General features: G+C 37.5%; 1 protein-coding gene across 1 annotated transcript in view; it reads left to right on the top strand.

Moving 5' to 3' along the window:
• LOC117111255 overlaps window positions 1–14,771 on the top strand; it is a 90,722-nt gene that overhangs the window by 17,788 nt on the left and 58,163 nt on the right. Inside the window, exons 14-38 of the mRNA XM_033254168.1 lie at window positions 350–576; window positions 693–839; window positions 1,497–1,661; window positions 1,821–1,970; window positions 2,269–2,646; window positions 2,995–3,212; window positions 3,449–3,641; window positions 4,172–4,354; window positions 5,104–5,223; window positions 5,705–5,935; window positions 6,244–6,468; window positions 7,082–7,267; window positions 7,560–7,790; window positions 8,259–8,375; window positions 8,959–9,151; window positions 9,489–9,664; window positions 9,780–10,041; window positions 10,244–10,521; window positions 11,439–11,534; window positions 11,761–11,904; window positions 12,098–12,259; window positions 12,850–13,018; window positions 13,497–13,675; window positions 13,873–14,028; window positions 14,408–14,521. Coding sequence (XP_033110059.1) covers window positions 350–576; window positions 693–839; window positions 1,497–1,661; window positions 1,821–1,970; window positions 2,269–2,646; window positions 2,995–3,212; window positions 3,449–3,641; window positions 4,172–4,354; window positions 5,104–5,223; window positions 5,705–5,935; window positions 6,244–6,468; window positions 7,082–7,267; window positions 7,560–7,790; window positions 8,259–8,375; window positions 8,959–9,151; window positions 9,489–9,664; window positions 9,780–10,041; window positions 10,244–10,521; window positions 11,439–11,534; window positions 11,761–11,904; window positions 12,098–12,259; window positions 12,850–13,018; window positions 13,497–13,675; window positions 13,873–14,028; window positions 14,408–14,521 — 4,700 coding nt within the window. The remainder of the gene's footprint in view (window positions 1–349; window positions 577–692; window positions 840–1,496; window positions 1,662–1,820; window positions 1,971–2,268; window positions 2,647–2,994; window positions 3,213–3,448; window positions 3,642–4,171; window positions 4,355–5,103; window positions 5,224–5,704; window positions 5,936–6,243; window positions 6,469–7,081; window positions 7,268–7,559; window positions 7,791–8,258; window positions 8,376–8,958; window positions 9,152–9,488; window positions 9,665–9,779; window positions 10,042–10,243; window positions 10,522–11,438; window positions 11,535–11,760; window positions 11,905–12,097; window positions 12,260–12,849; window positions 13,019–13,496; window positions 13,676–13,872; window positions 14,029–14,407; window positions 14,522–14,771) is intronic.

Here is a 14,771-nt window from a genome sequence, read left to right as displayed (position 1 = left end):
GGTGATGAGATTAATAGTAATGTTGGTAATGTTGATAGTGAAGATGATTGTGATTTATTGATAGATAATGTAACATTTCAGAATTTAAAAAGACTTAAAGAAGCCATATTGATTCTTTATTAGAATGTCATCAGGAATGATAATTGAATTACAATGGTTTCCTTGAGACTGTTAAGTGTGCACAATGTTGTATTATATCGGTCGGTATTGCCTGTCTCTTATACACATCTAGATGTGTATAAGAGACAGATGTATATATGCATATATACATACCACTTGGTTAGTTAATAGAATATGATTAGCATTTTATATTAGGTATAAATTTACAACAAACAATTTTATTCTCCAGTGAGGACGTAGGCCTTGAGAATTCCACCCTGTGTATAACATGCCCTGCTGGCACTTATTGTCCCTATGGGAGTGCTACTGAACCTACAACTCAGCCCAAAGATTGTCTTCCTGGTACATACAACCCCGATGAAGGGGCAGGACATCAGTTCAACTGCCGGCTGTGTGATACAGGGCGGTCATGTCCGCTTCCAGGATCGCCAAACAGCACACATCCATGTGCTGAAGGTAAATGTAGTCATTTATTTTTAAAATAAATTATATAGACTGTCTTGAGCATCATAAACTTTTTGACATTATTTTTTAAAAATTCAACACGTTTATAATGTTTATTTACTTTAAAGGTTATTACTGTCCAAATGGAACCATCACTAATGATCAGTATCCTTGCCCGCCTGGAACATACACTGGTAGGACGGACCTTCCTTCGTCCGAGGAGTGCACGGTCTGCCCACTGGGAATGTACTGTTCCTGGGGAACTGCCGGACTAAGTAAGTATTTCTTATTGTAATCAGTTCAAGCTCGCTCAAGTGTTTCTTCTGCACTTTCCTGTCTCATTAATAGCGCAGTGTGCGCTACACATTGCATCGGCCAAGGTTGCGAACACTGCTCTGAGCGAGAGAGCTTGACAATGCGACACTGACTGTTGGTTGTCAGCAGTGGCAGTTTTGAGTGGGTCGTATGATCTGTCAGTCATGCCTCATTACTTTGTAGTCCCCTTGAGGTTGCGCCAACAAATGTCGGCCAACGCAGTGTGTACCTGGCCTAATGCCTGTGTCAGTGAAAATTGTGCGAGGGTGCGACTGACAGTCAGAGGCGTAATGCACGTCCTGGAGGCATTTGTGTTCTGGGGAAAAGAACATTTTTTTAAAGCGCAGGAGGCATTTTATCAAGCCGATGTTCGTGGTCGGAGACACATTTTTTTTCCAGGCCAGAAACATACATGCATACGTTCATTTAACCTTACTAGTTAAGTAATGATTTCATAAAGTTTTCAAATATACTGTTTTAAAATTACCTATAATTTCATGAAAAGTTTCAGTTTAAAAATACATAGGTATTAGGCTTTTAAATATTTGTCTCAACTTAGTATTTTCATTTGTTTTTTGGTATTGTTAGTGATTAATGTATTCTTTTTTTTTAAACAGATGATACTGTCAATGGCCCTCAACCGTGTAAACCAGGTTACTATTGCCCAATTCAAACACCTAGCCCAGACCGTTTTCCTTGCTTACCGGGTACATTCTCACCTTTGTCCAACCTCAGCGATCCTGCTCAGTGTTCTCCATGTACACCATCCTACTACTGCTTAGGTACGTAATTCAAATGGCATATTCATATCTTACTTTAACCTAGAGTATATTATATTAATTAATAAAGCTTGATAATTAGAAATATTGATGCCATGTCGTTGCCATGACAGACGAAAAAGAAAACAGTAACATTTTTCATTTTGTTGTCCAACAAATCAGGTGGCGAGCCTACAGAAACGGCATTGTGTCCCCCAGGGTACTACTGCCCCCAGGGGACTGAATTTGCTGAGCAATATGCTTGTCCGAATGGTACTTATAACCTTGACTATGGAAAAGATGAAGTTGGAGATTGTAAAAACTGCACGCAAGGTAAAGATTTTTTTTTTTTTTTAATTCGCCATTCCTTGTACGAGTAATAGTTATATTGACACCCTATAACATGAGTATCTTCGTAGTTAACAATAACATGTTAATTAGTATCATGCATAAATTAAAATCTTGATTAATAATTATTGTGTCTTCCTTAGTGTCTCTCCAAAATTATACTAATGATTATAATGTCATTATTGTCTTCATTTACAGCTGATTATTTCTACCAGTATCTGTATAGTTTTTCTAGTGCATGTTTTACTGTAAATATGACTGATTTTAAACTGTACCCTTTTAGGTAATTTCTGTGAGTATGGCTCTGTAACTCCAACAAATTGTTCGGCTGGTACGTACATGCCTTACGGGGTGAACATCGACACAAACACACAGGAAGGGGAGTCTGCCCAATACCAGAATGATTGCATACCGTGCACAGCTGGCTACTGGTGCGGTGTCGCAACGATAACTCCTTACGAATGTGGCACTGGGATGTACTCAGAACCTGGTCAGAGCGTGTGCAAGATTTGCAAGGCCGGGTACTACTGCGATAGTAATTCAACATCTGAATCTGATATGCTGAACAATAAATGGTGTCCAGCGGGTCAGTACTGTCCAGCCGGGTTGCACTCCCTGGATGATGCAACTGATTGTAGTATGTCTCACTATTGTCCTCAAGGTATTGTGTTTCTATTATGTATCTGACCAAGATTTATAAGAATTATTAAGTTCAAAAAACAAATTAAATACATAGGAGATTTCTGCTTACTATATTTTGACCGCACACTTTCTGTGACTAGGTTTAACATATTTTTTTCTGTAGGTATACAGTAGGTGTTACAGTGTTTTATTAGATTTATTAAAACTCACATCATTAACGATGTCTCTTTTTATATTGTTGTTTGTATCTGATAAAAACTGACAATTAATGGAAATGCAAATTTACCATATCTTAATCCAACAGTCAAAATACATATTGTTTGTACTGCCTTTTGAAAGTTTTTTTTTCCAATGTTTTTATCAACAGCTACTCCGGAAGAAATCAACTGTCCAGTTGGCACATACAATCCTGGGACTGGAATTGGGGCAGTCACTAATTGTACACTATGTGATGCCGGTCGGTATTGCTTGGAAGGTATTAGCACGCCGACAGGACTGTGCTCACCCGGTTACTACTGTCCAACAAATTTCACAAATCCCTATGGAGTTAATCCTTTATACATCGGATCATATGGACCTAAACAGGTAAATAATTATATTTGGGCTTTCAGAAACTGTAAAAAAACATGGGAATGAGGTGGGTGCCCTTTTGTGAAAAATTAAAACCTCCCTTTTGAAAATCCAGCCTACAGGCTTGTATTGCCTTTCAGGATGTTCAATAAATCTTATGTCTGCCTCATTTTTAATACTATGCAGCAAAGCAGAGTGTATTAAAAATAAGTGTTACGTATTAAATTTTTTCTAATTATTTTTTTTGATAGGTGCCCTGCCCAGCAACTACATATTATGATACCACTGGTGCTCAAGTACTTGAGGATTGTATTGAGTGTCCAGCGGGTTTTTACTGTCCCCTTGGCACAGGTGACCCTTACTCTTGTCCGCAAGGTTATTATTGTCCTGGCAACTCCTCTGCGGCAATTCCTTGCCCAGCAGGCCGATATGGTAACCGAACTGGTAAGTAACTGTTAACAAATTTTCGCTTTGCATTAGTGGTTTAGCACAGTGGTTGTGGTTTTGCTTCCCTATCTTGAGATCAGAGGTTTAATTCTTCACTCTATTCCTCACTGTATATCGCTTGTGACCTTTGGCAGGACACTTTACCTACGGTAGTCTCATTCCACCCAGGAGTACAAGTGGGTATCTGGTAGGCTCAAAAACAAAAAATGCACTGATTACAACATTATGGTAGTCTCCCCATGGAGTTGAGTATGTGTTACATATGATTGGGGGTAATAATGTGAGGCATTTATGGGCCTTTTTGCCATGAGTTGGTAAAACACATATACACTTACACAGCATTTTCCAGATAATAATACTTCAACTGTAACCTTAAGGATAGGTTAAGAGAGGTCAAGTATATACTTTGTAATTATAATAATGATAAAGATAATAATTTTTGCTCAAATATTGATATTAGCCATAATAGACATAGAAAATGACAAATGTTTTATCAATTTTCATTGGCTTTTTTTTTGTTTCCTCAGAAACCCCAGCACTGGAAAGTTGCCCGCTCTGTGACCCAGGATGGTACTGTGACTCCCCTGGTCTTGCTACCCCAAGGGCACCTTGTGACCCAGGGTATCTCTGTTATGAGGGTGCTTATAAGTCAAGTCCAACTGATGGAGAAACTGGTGAAATATGCCCAGCTGGAGGTTATTGTTTGCTAGGTATGATCTTCATTTAAACTACAGTTATTCATATAAAAATCTTAATTCCCAATAAATGCGATATGCAAATTAGTTTTACGTCCTGTAAGGCAAGACATTTTAATATCTTGTTTTAAAAACTTTTTTTTTTAAAGATCTTAAGAGGAAGGCAGAAAAAAATTAAAATAAAATTGTTTTTTCTTATTTAGTAAATAGTTTTGCCAAAAATATCCAGACGGAGGAGAAAATAAAAATAAAATGTTATTGTTGAATGTAAACATTGTAGTAATGGGATGGTTAAATACTTTAAATTTATATAATTAGGAAGAAATATACATATCTTATTTTGGAGGCTGCAAGGCAGCTGTGGGCTAATAAACATTTTTTTAAACTTTTATTTTTTTCTGAAATTTCTACTTTTCCATGGCGGCGGGTAAGCTAATTGGCCAAATATATAATATTATTCTTATTCAAAATAATAATTATTTGTGGGTGGCGGGCTTGCTAGTTAAAGTATAAAAAAGTCCTGCCCAATTATTAAGTTAAGCGAATAAAGCATAAAAATCCACACTGATAAGGTTCACTTTTGAATATGGATTGCTAGTTATTATTTTATATTGAATAAATTTTGCAATGCTTAATTACACTATTGAACAACTGATTTATCATAGATTAAAAATACTAGCGTTGCATGTCAATTTAACACAATTTTCTACAAGTGCATTTTGCCTAGGTAATTTATAGTAAGCTTATTTGTTTCATTTTTCTAGGGTCTTATGAGAGCCGTCCATGTCCAGAAGGGACGTACAGCAATGTGTCTGGTGCTGTGGACTACCATGATTGCAGGCAGTGTGACCCAGGTTACTATTGCAGTAATGCACGGACACCTGGTAAGTTAATGGCCCAACTTTTCCTTCAGTGCACATTCGATATTGGTAATGCTACCACCTAGGTAGAGGTTTGGGAACGCGACAGAGACCCTCTAAGATCTTGCACTCATTTTGCCTGTTCTTCTCAGTAGTTAAGTTGATAACAAATGTACATTTAAGTATTATTTAAACAAAAGAAATATAAGAAAATAAAAAAAATCTTTATAAATTTAATAAATTAAATGCTTAAAAAGCTGTTGCGCTTTTGCAAGTGAAAATGGTGCCGCAAGCAGCTCTCTGAGATGGATACATGCGCCTTACAAAATGCCATTATTATTATTTAATAGAGGGTTGAGTTCATTACAAATGTTCCAACCTGCAAGTTATTATGTGTTTGTGACCAATGGCTTAATGTCTCATCAGAAGGACAAGATTACAATTCTCATGTTGTTTGTGTATGATTTTGTATATTATCATATATCCGATTCTTACACTTTTGCAGAGCCTACTGGTCTGTGTGCTGCTGGCTATTATTGCGTAAGTGGATCTTCCACCCCCACTCCAGACACTTTCGCTTTGCCAGGCTACTATGCTCCGGAGGGTTCAACACAGTCATTCCCTTGTGGTCTCGGCACTTACCAGCCATTTGATCGCCAAGGAAATTGCACAGAATGTGAACCGGGATTTTATTGTCCTGAGGAAGCAATGACAAACCAGACTGCATGTCCTGCAGGTAAGATAATACCTAATCCTATCTTTAGATTTGACCAATGTTTATATTTGACCTATGTTGACATTTGACATATTTTTGGTAGGTTTGACCTATGTTTACATTTCACTTATTTTTGGTATTTGACCTATGTTGACATTTCACCTGTGTTTGATAGTGAAAATAAGTTAATTTGAAATGACCTCTTAACATTTGGCCTATTATGCTCACATATGAAAGTTTACTTTGACATTGGTTACATTTTTTTCATGTTTATATATTTAATTACAAAAGCGTAAATTAATATTTTATAAATTAAAATTTCTAATCAGGAACATATTGTGGTCCTGGAGCGTTCACCTTTGAGTTATGTCCAGTTGGAACCTACTCTGAACTGCCGTACCAGATAAGCATCGACAATTGTACAATTTGCCCTGTCGGCTATTACTGTTCAGGCACCGCTCAGACTACAACGACTGGGAAATGTGATGCTGGTCATATCTGCTATGAGGGGGCCGAGTTTTCCAATCCAGTCTACAATAATGACACATCCAATGGTAGGACTTGTATATTACATTATAGCCTGGTTCTCACGAGAGCCCTAGTATCCGGATCGGGAGCTAACCATTAGCGCTAACCGTTAGCACCTGTGTAAGAATGCCCGATCGGTTAACGCTGACCTTAAGCGGTATCCGGATACCGCTAACGGTTAGCAAGCACTATCGGTTGGCAAGTTGAACGCGTTTCTATCATCAATCAATCACACGTACGTGTTTACAATTCCCAGTTTCTTATTGGCCAGTGATTTGATCATCATATTCTTGGTATCCAGATCGGAATTTTTTTGTATGGATGCAAGGCAGCTAATGGTTAGCAGGATCCGGATCCTGCTAACCGCTAGCTTCCATGTGAGAACATAGCTTATATATCTTTAATAGAAAATTGTATTTACTGATTAATATTTTTTGATCTGAATTACACAAAACTTACATACATGTACAAATTATACGCACAAAAATAATGGACATTTACCATGGAAAAGGACTCTTAATATTACAGTTTTGCAATGAAACAAATTATTCTACATAACTGTTATTATATCAATGAAATAAAAATGTTCAGTAATTCATAAAAAAATTGAAAAAGTAACTGTACATTCTTTGTTTTTAGGCCGTGTGCTTCTAACATGGGGTGACCAGTGCCATACTGGTAGATACTGCCCCCGTGGCACACCCCACATGGTGGAATGTCCTAAGGGAACTTATATGGATTACCAAGGAGCTACGGCTGAGTCTGAATGCATCCCATGTGACCCAGGCTGGTACTGTGAAACAACTGGTCTCTCTTCACCAACAGGTTCTCTTGTTTATTATATTTTTATAGTATTTATACAAGCTAAAAGTTGCTTGTCAAATGTAGCTATTTCTAAGCTGCTCCACTACCATAGCAAGAGGCTGAGATTTTAATTAACAATCATTTACCAACACTTACCAGCACTTTTACTGGGTGCAGCTATTTTAGTTTTGTTTTGAACTTTGACCCAGTATGTCAGAAACCCAATTATGTCATTTAAGAAAGTCATCATTTCTTGGAGAGGACTGGCTATAAGGCCACATAATTAATTTGGTATTTTTTTTCTCCACCTAAGCTCTGTGCCAAGCTGGATATTACTGTATTGAGGGAGCCGATCGTATGAACCCATACGACAACATCACTGGAAATGTATGCTCTAAACGGCGCTACTGCCCAGCAGGGTCATACGATGAAAAAGTGTGTGCGGTTGGTACATATGCGAATGAAACGGGTATGGCTGAATGTTCTGACTGTCTTCCAGGATACGAGTGCGTGCCAGACAATGATCCTATACATTGTCCTCAAGGTGAGCTGCAGTAGCACTTTGGGTCCTCTAAACGAAATGGTGGGTCCATGGTTGGCTCCTTCTTTATGTTCCTGGTACTTTATCCGTGTTATCTCTATCTCTTATCCTTGGAGGATATCTGAGCACTTACTTGTAGATTTTAAGATCTTAATGGAACACTCCCCTGGAGTTGGTTCTGTTGGCAAGGGCCTGAAGTTTGTTTGTTTATTGGTTTCTCCACACTTTAACATTACAATAAGAATACAAGTTTACATAGTCAGTGAAAATGCAAGTCAGAAATAACAGTTTAATTGGAAGTATGAAAGAGTAATTCTTCAGTACTCTACATTCTATCAGATCAACTTAATTATTATCTATGACAATGTTTATGTTAATAATACATGACCTTTATCCATGCTGCTAACTCTTGTTAACATCCTTATCCATACTGTATTCAACATGTGTATAATATTGTATGTATCTTTCTAGGCTTCTATTGTATTGGTGGGGGAAGTGCAGCAACAGATCCAATTCCTTGTCCTAAGGGGTACTTCGGTGCCCATGAAGCATTGAAAGCAGAGGGTGAATGCAGTGAATGCTCTCCAGGTAATTACCATGTTGACTGCCAGATTTTTTTAGGTTTTGTCCCATGTACCAAAACAGGTGTACTTTCTTGAAATGTTATCAAGTCACATATCAAAATGGTGTGTCTAGTAAATTGGCATGAAAATATTAGTGGACGAGTAAACTCATCGCTGGCAATGGGACAGTACTTTCTGTTTCCTCTGCTAAGTGCGTGTTTTCTCGTCTACTTTTTGCATGGGGTGGTATATGCTCAGAGGGCATCCCCATTTGTGAAATTTTTGTACTGCCGGCAACGTAACACAACAACCATACATACGTTTATTTGTACGTTACTGTCTAGGTGTATCCCTGAACCATCAGCCGTTAAGTCTGTGATTCTGTAATGTATAGCAATGAAGTAATAAACACTAGAATGTTACCCATATTTTGTATAAGTATAGTCATCGCTGGCACACTCGGCAACACCCTATGCGACAAGTGTATTCCTCGCTGGCAACGATCCTGTTAACATAACTCATAATGTTTGCTATAAATAAAACTCTATCCACTTTTCTACAAATGTTTAAAAATTAACATTTTTTCAATGCCTTTTATTATTTTCTAGGCATGTACTGCAGTGTTTCTGGCTTGTCAGAACCAGATGGAAATATATCAGCAGGCTATTGGTCTGATAGACTGGCACATGAATCAGGCCCCTTTGATGATACCACCAGCACTGATTATGGACTTTGTCCTGAAGGCTTCTACTGTCCTGTAGGCAGTGGATCACCTACACCCTGCCCGCCAGGAACATATGGGTAATGGGAAGCCTAGAAATTATTTTTAAAAAGATAAATTACCTGATGATTAATGCATAGAAAAACATTTCATTTTTCAAGATCATTTTCCTGTGTGTTGTTACATTGTACTACTTTACAGCAAATTGATAGCGCACAAAGAAAGGAACGTACCAAAGTTAATAAGAGTTGAAATCAGTCCTCAAAATATGAGAGCAAATATTTTCGTAAAGAAAATCAGAAAGGAGTTATTTATAATTTCCCCCGAAATACACAGACTCACTTGTAGTGTAAAGAATTGAATATGTTAATTTCATTTGAAATACAGTGAACATATTTAATCCTATTCTATGCACAGCACCGCTAAGTCCAGAGAAAGCCTTAATGATTGCATTGACTGTGTTGCTGGCTACTACTGTCCTGATTACAACATGACTGCTGCTGGCGATGAATGTAGTGTTGGTTACTACTGTCTGGAGGGCTCATCGGATTTCCAGCCCACTGACCCAGCGATGGGTGGACCTTGTCCTACAGGTAATAATAAAAAATGATCATCATCATCATGTTGGTGATGGTAAAGAAAGTGATGGTAGTGGTGATGACCATTTTAAGTAAGAAGATAAATAAAAATGCAAATTTACTTTCGTAGGTCATCGGTGTCCAGCTGGGTCACCTGTGCCAATAGCATGCGATGCAGGGTATTACCAGAACGAGACACAACAAGGAAGTTGTGAAGCCTGTCCAATAGGTTTCTACTGCACAATCAATACAACAGTACCTGAAGCCTGCCCTCCTGGTTACTATTGTGAATTGAACACAGCAACTGCCTATGAACATCCATGTCCCGTTGGAACATTTAATAACCTCACAGAAAGATACCAACTGTCGGACTGTACCATTTGTTTACCAGGGTAGGTTTGAATGTGTTTAGAATGATTACAATTTTTTTTGCTATATGTTTGTTGATGTTTTTAAAGCAGAAATAATTATCTGCATTGCAGTAGGCTGAGCTATACATTGATACAAACCATAGATAGGTCAAAATGAATATAGCATAGCATCTGTTATCTACACAAATACACCACCTGTTTTTTTATGCTCATTTGCATATAGCTCGTACTGTGGAACACCTGGTCTCGAATGGCCCACAGACCTATGTGATCCTGGCTGGTACTGCTTGAATGGATCAATCGCTGCACAGCCAACAGACCCAGCCCAAGGTGCCTACTGTGAGCCAGGCCAGTACTGCCCATCAGGTGTTTCCAGGCCACTGGAATGCTTGCCTGGAATGTTCTGCGCCACATCACAGCTGGACTACCCCACAGGAAACTGCTCAGCAGGGTACTATTGTGTACTTGGGGCTAGTATCAGTAGTCCAGAAGACAGTACTGGTAAGTCAAATTATCATGCATTAAAATAACTGTCTATTTCGTGAATACTTACCTGGATAAACCGATAAATGCTTAAGTTTCCTTTGAAACTTACCTTTCCATATTGTTCATTCACGCAGGGCGTAGCTAGCTAGGCAAGCTAGGGCAAGTCCATTATTTTTCCTTTATGCTCGAGAGGTAAGTTTCAAAGGAAACTTAGGCATTTATCGGTTTATCCAGGTAAGTATCTCACTCATAGACTAACAACATCACTACTGATTTGTTTAATTTACATTCAGTGGTGGCACCAGCGGGGCAGGGTGAATTTCCCCCCTGTCGGACAGGCCTGGACGCCCCTGTCGTCTCAGGAACAACTAGGTCGTCGGATCAAATATTTAAAAAAAAAAATAATTTTCATATTCAAATTATGTTATTTTGATTGCCAATCCCTAATTTTGTGGTCTAAAAGCACATTTTGGGACCATAATAAGCTATAAAAACTTTCCCTGTGAACCCTAAGAGGAATTTTTTTATTCTGGGCCCTCGACCGAGACTTTGTCGGCCCCTTGGTTGGAACGCCCCCGTGGGACACATCGGACCCCTTTCAGCAAACTTCTGTGCCACCAACATATTTTTGGCAGGTCCAATTGGGGTATGTTGGATGTGTCCTACCTCCCGCTAAAATTGTCGAAGTCGAATGGTATCCCCCTTCTACATCCAGTATTTGACATCTTGGGTCAGATTTTAATAGTTGTATCTCAGAAGTGTTCAGTGTGAAGATCTACTCAACAGTTTTGTTGCAAAAGCTTTTGGCACTAGCATGGCTTTATCAGGTGTTGGTGTGCTATTCCACTATAATTACCACATGTAGAAACCATTGTTGTGCTAATAAAATATTTTGAATATTAAGTGTTTTCTTGTTTTGTAATTCAATTCAGGCGGTATTTGTCCATCTGGTCAGTATTGTCCATCTGGTAGCTGGGAAGGTGTGAACTGTCCACCAGGAACTTACTTAAATACTACCGGTAATAAAGGTATGTGAACTATTCAATCTTGTTAATGAGGGGAAATAATAGTAGTGATGAAAATCATAATCAAGTTTTTTCTACAATCTCACATAAACATAAAATGTTCCATTGTATCACATGCCACTAAATATATACTATATATGATATATATATCATTTGGGATGTAAATTTCAATATTGCTTATCACTAATGTATTACATAATGTTGTTTTGTTTATTGTGTATTCCTACAGCTTTATCTGATTGTATTAGCTGCACTGAAGGTCACTATTGCGAAGGGTATGGCAATATTTACCCAGATGATGAGTGCAGTGTTGGTTACTATTGCCCTGAAGGCCAAGAAGTACAAGCTCCTCCTAATTACACTTGCCCACAAGGTATGAGAAGCATATACATGCAGTTTGTATTGTTGATTAAGTAGTTATTTAATTCCTTATTATATGATTATCTTGAACTACTGTAGTATACTGTTGGCTAAACTAGTCTGCTGCCCTCACTGAATTTAATGTACTCTGCTCATGATCATGACAAGTTCAGGATCTCAGTTAAGAATTTTTTTTCCATTTTAAGGTCACTATTGTGAAGTTGGTAGCATCGAACCTGTTCGCTGTGAGTCAGGAACATATCAGGATGAAGAAGGTCAAGGGTCATGTAAACAGTGCCCAAGAGGTTACTATTGCGATAACACTTTAGAGCCAGTGGTCCTCTTCCAGAATTCCACCTGTCCAGCAGGTAACTTGAGTCTGTTACATTTCAGTTAATTTGCGAAGCGTTGGTATTCATGTACTTCTCTATGTTATCCCAACCATGTCAGCCATAGAATGGGAAGTATATTTTATTCGAATGGGTGTTCCAGAAACAAAGGCAATGTGTCAGTATTCATGAAATAGACTGTCCTATTAAGTATTGACCAGGTGTGTTGTTCTAACCACAAGACTGGATACTTTTGATTCAAGGTTGATTTGCTGTTAGCTTCTGAAGTACTTAATTAGGTAAAACCTTCACCATCAGTTTTTTATTGAGTCTCATTCCTGGGCAGACAAAACCTTCAGGTATAGGAACTTGTTCCTACATTTTTCTGACCAGCCCTCCTCTTTCTTTTGTGTATATTTAAATGGAGAGGAAATAAAGATAATATTATCTAATAGAATGGGGAGGAAATAAGATAATATTATCTAATAGAATCTTACTGTTGATGTTTTTTACTGTTTTTTGTGTATCCGAGGAAATCAAATTTCAATTTTATTGTTGTATTATTGACAATAAAATTACTTTGAACTTTGAACTAATACAATGGTAATGTACAATGATACTCCCAACAGGCTATTATTGTCCAGCTGGAACTCGGTATGCTTATGAATTCAAGTGTCCAAGAGGTACATTTAGTAACCGTACCGGTCTGAATGAGAGCGCAGATTGTAACCCGTGTCCAGGAGGCTACTTCTGTGACGAGGAGGCGCAGACGACATACACTAAGCTTTGCTCTCCCGGGTTTGTTTGTACTTACTTTATTTATTTTCGGAAATTTATATTAATATTTCGAAAAAACTTGGCATTTATATATGCATGGTGTTGATTTGCTTAATTTTATATAAAAGAAATTTTGATCTTGAAACGTCTTTAAGAATAGACCATTAAGGTACTCATTTAAGAAGATTAAATAAATTATCTTCAAATGAAACACTAATCAAAACACTAAAATTTTCACTAAAATATAGAAATTGTGACTGTTAAAATCTGTAAATTCATTTATGTTTGCCACCAATCTAAAGGATCTATGTGAAAATATAGGAATAGTATTATGCATCTATTTATTGGCCAGGAAATCATATTTTTAAATAACCTAAATATACAAAATAAGATACTTAAATAGTTCATTTTAATTTTTTCATGTTTTTTGTATTTCAACAATTGATTGATATTTCTAACTTAGATTACTTATATTACATAATATTTTTATATTGTCTAGGTTTTTCTGCAGAAGGAATGCCATTGAAGGAACACCAGATCAAGGAGATGATGCTAATGTCTGTCCACCAGGTTACTTCTGTCCAGAAGGAACCGATGAACCTGAGAGATGCCCACCCTCAACATATTCTTCAGCTATAATGCTGGAAGCGATTTATGAGTGTAGCAATTGTACAAAAGGTTCGTTCTGCTGTGATATTCCAACTTTTTGTTTATCTGGAATTTTACTTGAGTGATAATGATAGCAAAGCAATGGCAATCGTTGTTATTATTTTTATTTATTTATTATTATTATTATTTTTTATGATGGTTGTTATTAGAAATATTATTTCTGTTTTTTTGCACATTTAAAAATATTCATAAATAAAATACCGCAGGTTACTATTGTGAAAGTTACAACTTGATAGAGCCAGATGGACCATGCCTGCAGCAATACTATTGTCCAGAAGGATCAGTTCGCCAAGACGAAGTTGATTGTCCTGTTGGTCATTTCTGTCCAAATGCAACGTTTGACCCAGAACCATGTCCAAGCGGTAAGTAGTGATTGAGTACTATTTATTTAGCAGCAAAGTTAAGTTGGTTAACAAGGTAGAGTTTGCTGTACATACTGTGTATGTTGAATCATGGAGTTCTTTCAGGCACTGTTTCAATTACATCACTACTTTCCTTGTGTCTCATCAGAAAGGCCAGATTGCTTGTACCACAAGCAAGCTTGCGCACCACATTTTGGAAGAGAATTTATGATTTTTGATGAGCTCTATTACATTTACACAGGGAACATTATATGTGTATTTTTCTGTACTTGCATTAGGCCTTCCATACTTTGATGAGGTCTTCCATACTTGTATGATTTCTACCATCACACTTTCAGTCATCAATTTAGACCATTCCAAATTTTGGTTTTTTTTTCAGGAACCTTTTCCAATGAAACTAACTTAGCATCAGCTGAAGACTGCTACCCATGTACTGGTGGCATGTATTGTGAAACAGAAGGATTGACTGAGCCTACAGGATATTGTGCAGTTGGTATGTAACTGAGTATTTCATACTTGTTTGAGGCCATCTATACTTGTGTTGTGTGAGGTCTTTAAAAAAAATGTGTAAGGACTTTGTGAGACCTTCCATACTTTTATGAGGCCTTCTAAACTTTTATGAGGCCTTCCATACATGTGTGAGGCCTTCCATACATGCATGAGGATACGTACTGTATATCCATGAGCCCAGTTGTAATTTTGTTGCCTTTCATACATGTGTAAGTGCTTTCATACTTGTGTAA

The sequence above is a fragment of the Anneissia japonica genome, unplaced genomic scaffold, assembly GCF_011630105.1.
Source record: "Anneissia japonica isolate Jap-2015-1 unplaced genomic scaffold, ASM1163010v1 scaffold288008_len1385354_cov213, whole genome shotgun sequence".
NCBI lineage: Eukaryota > Metazoa > Echinodermata > Crinoidea > Comatulida > Comatulidae > Anneissia > Anneissia japonica.
The sequence above is the reverse complement of the archived record's forward strand: the minus strand, read 5'-3'. Positions and strand labels throughout refer to the sequence as shown.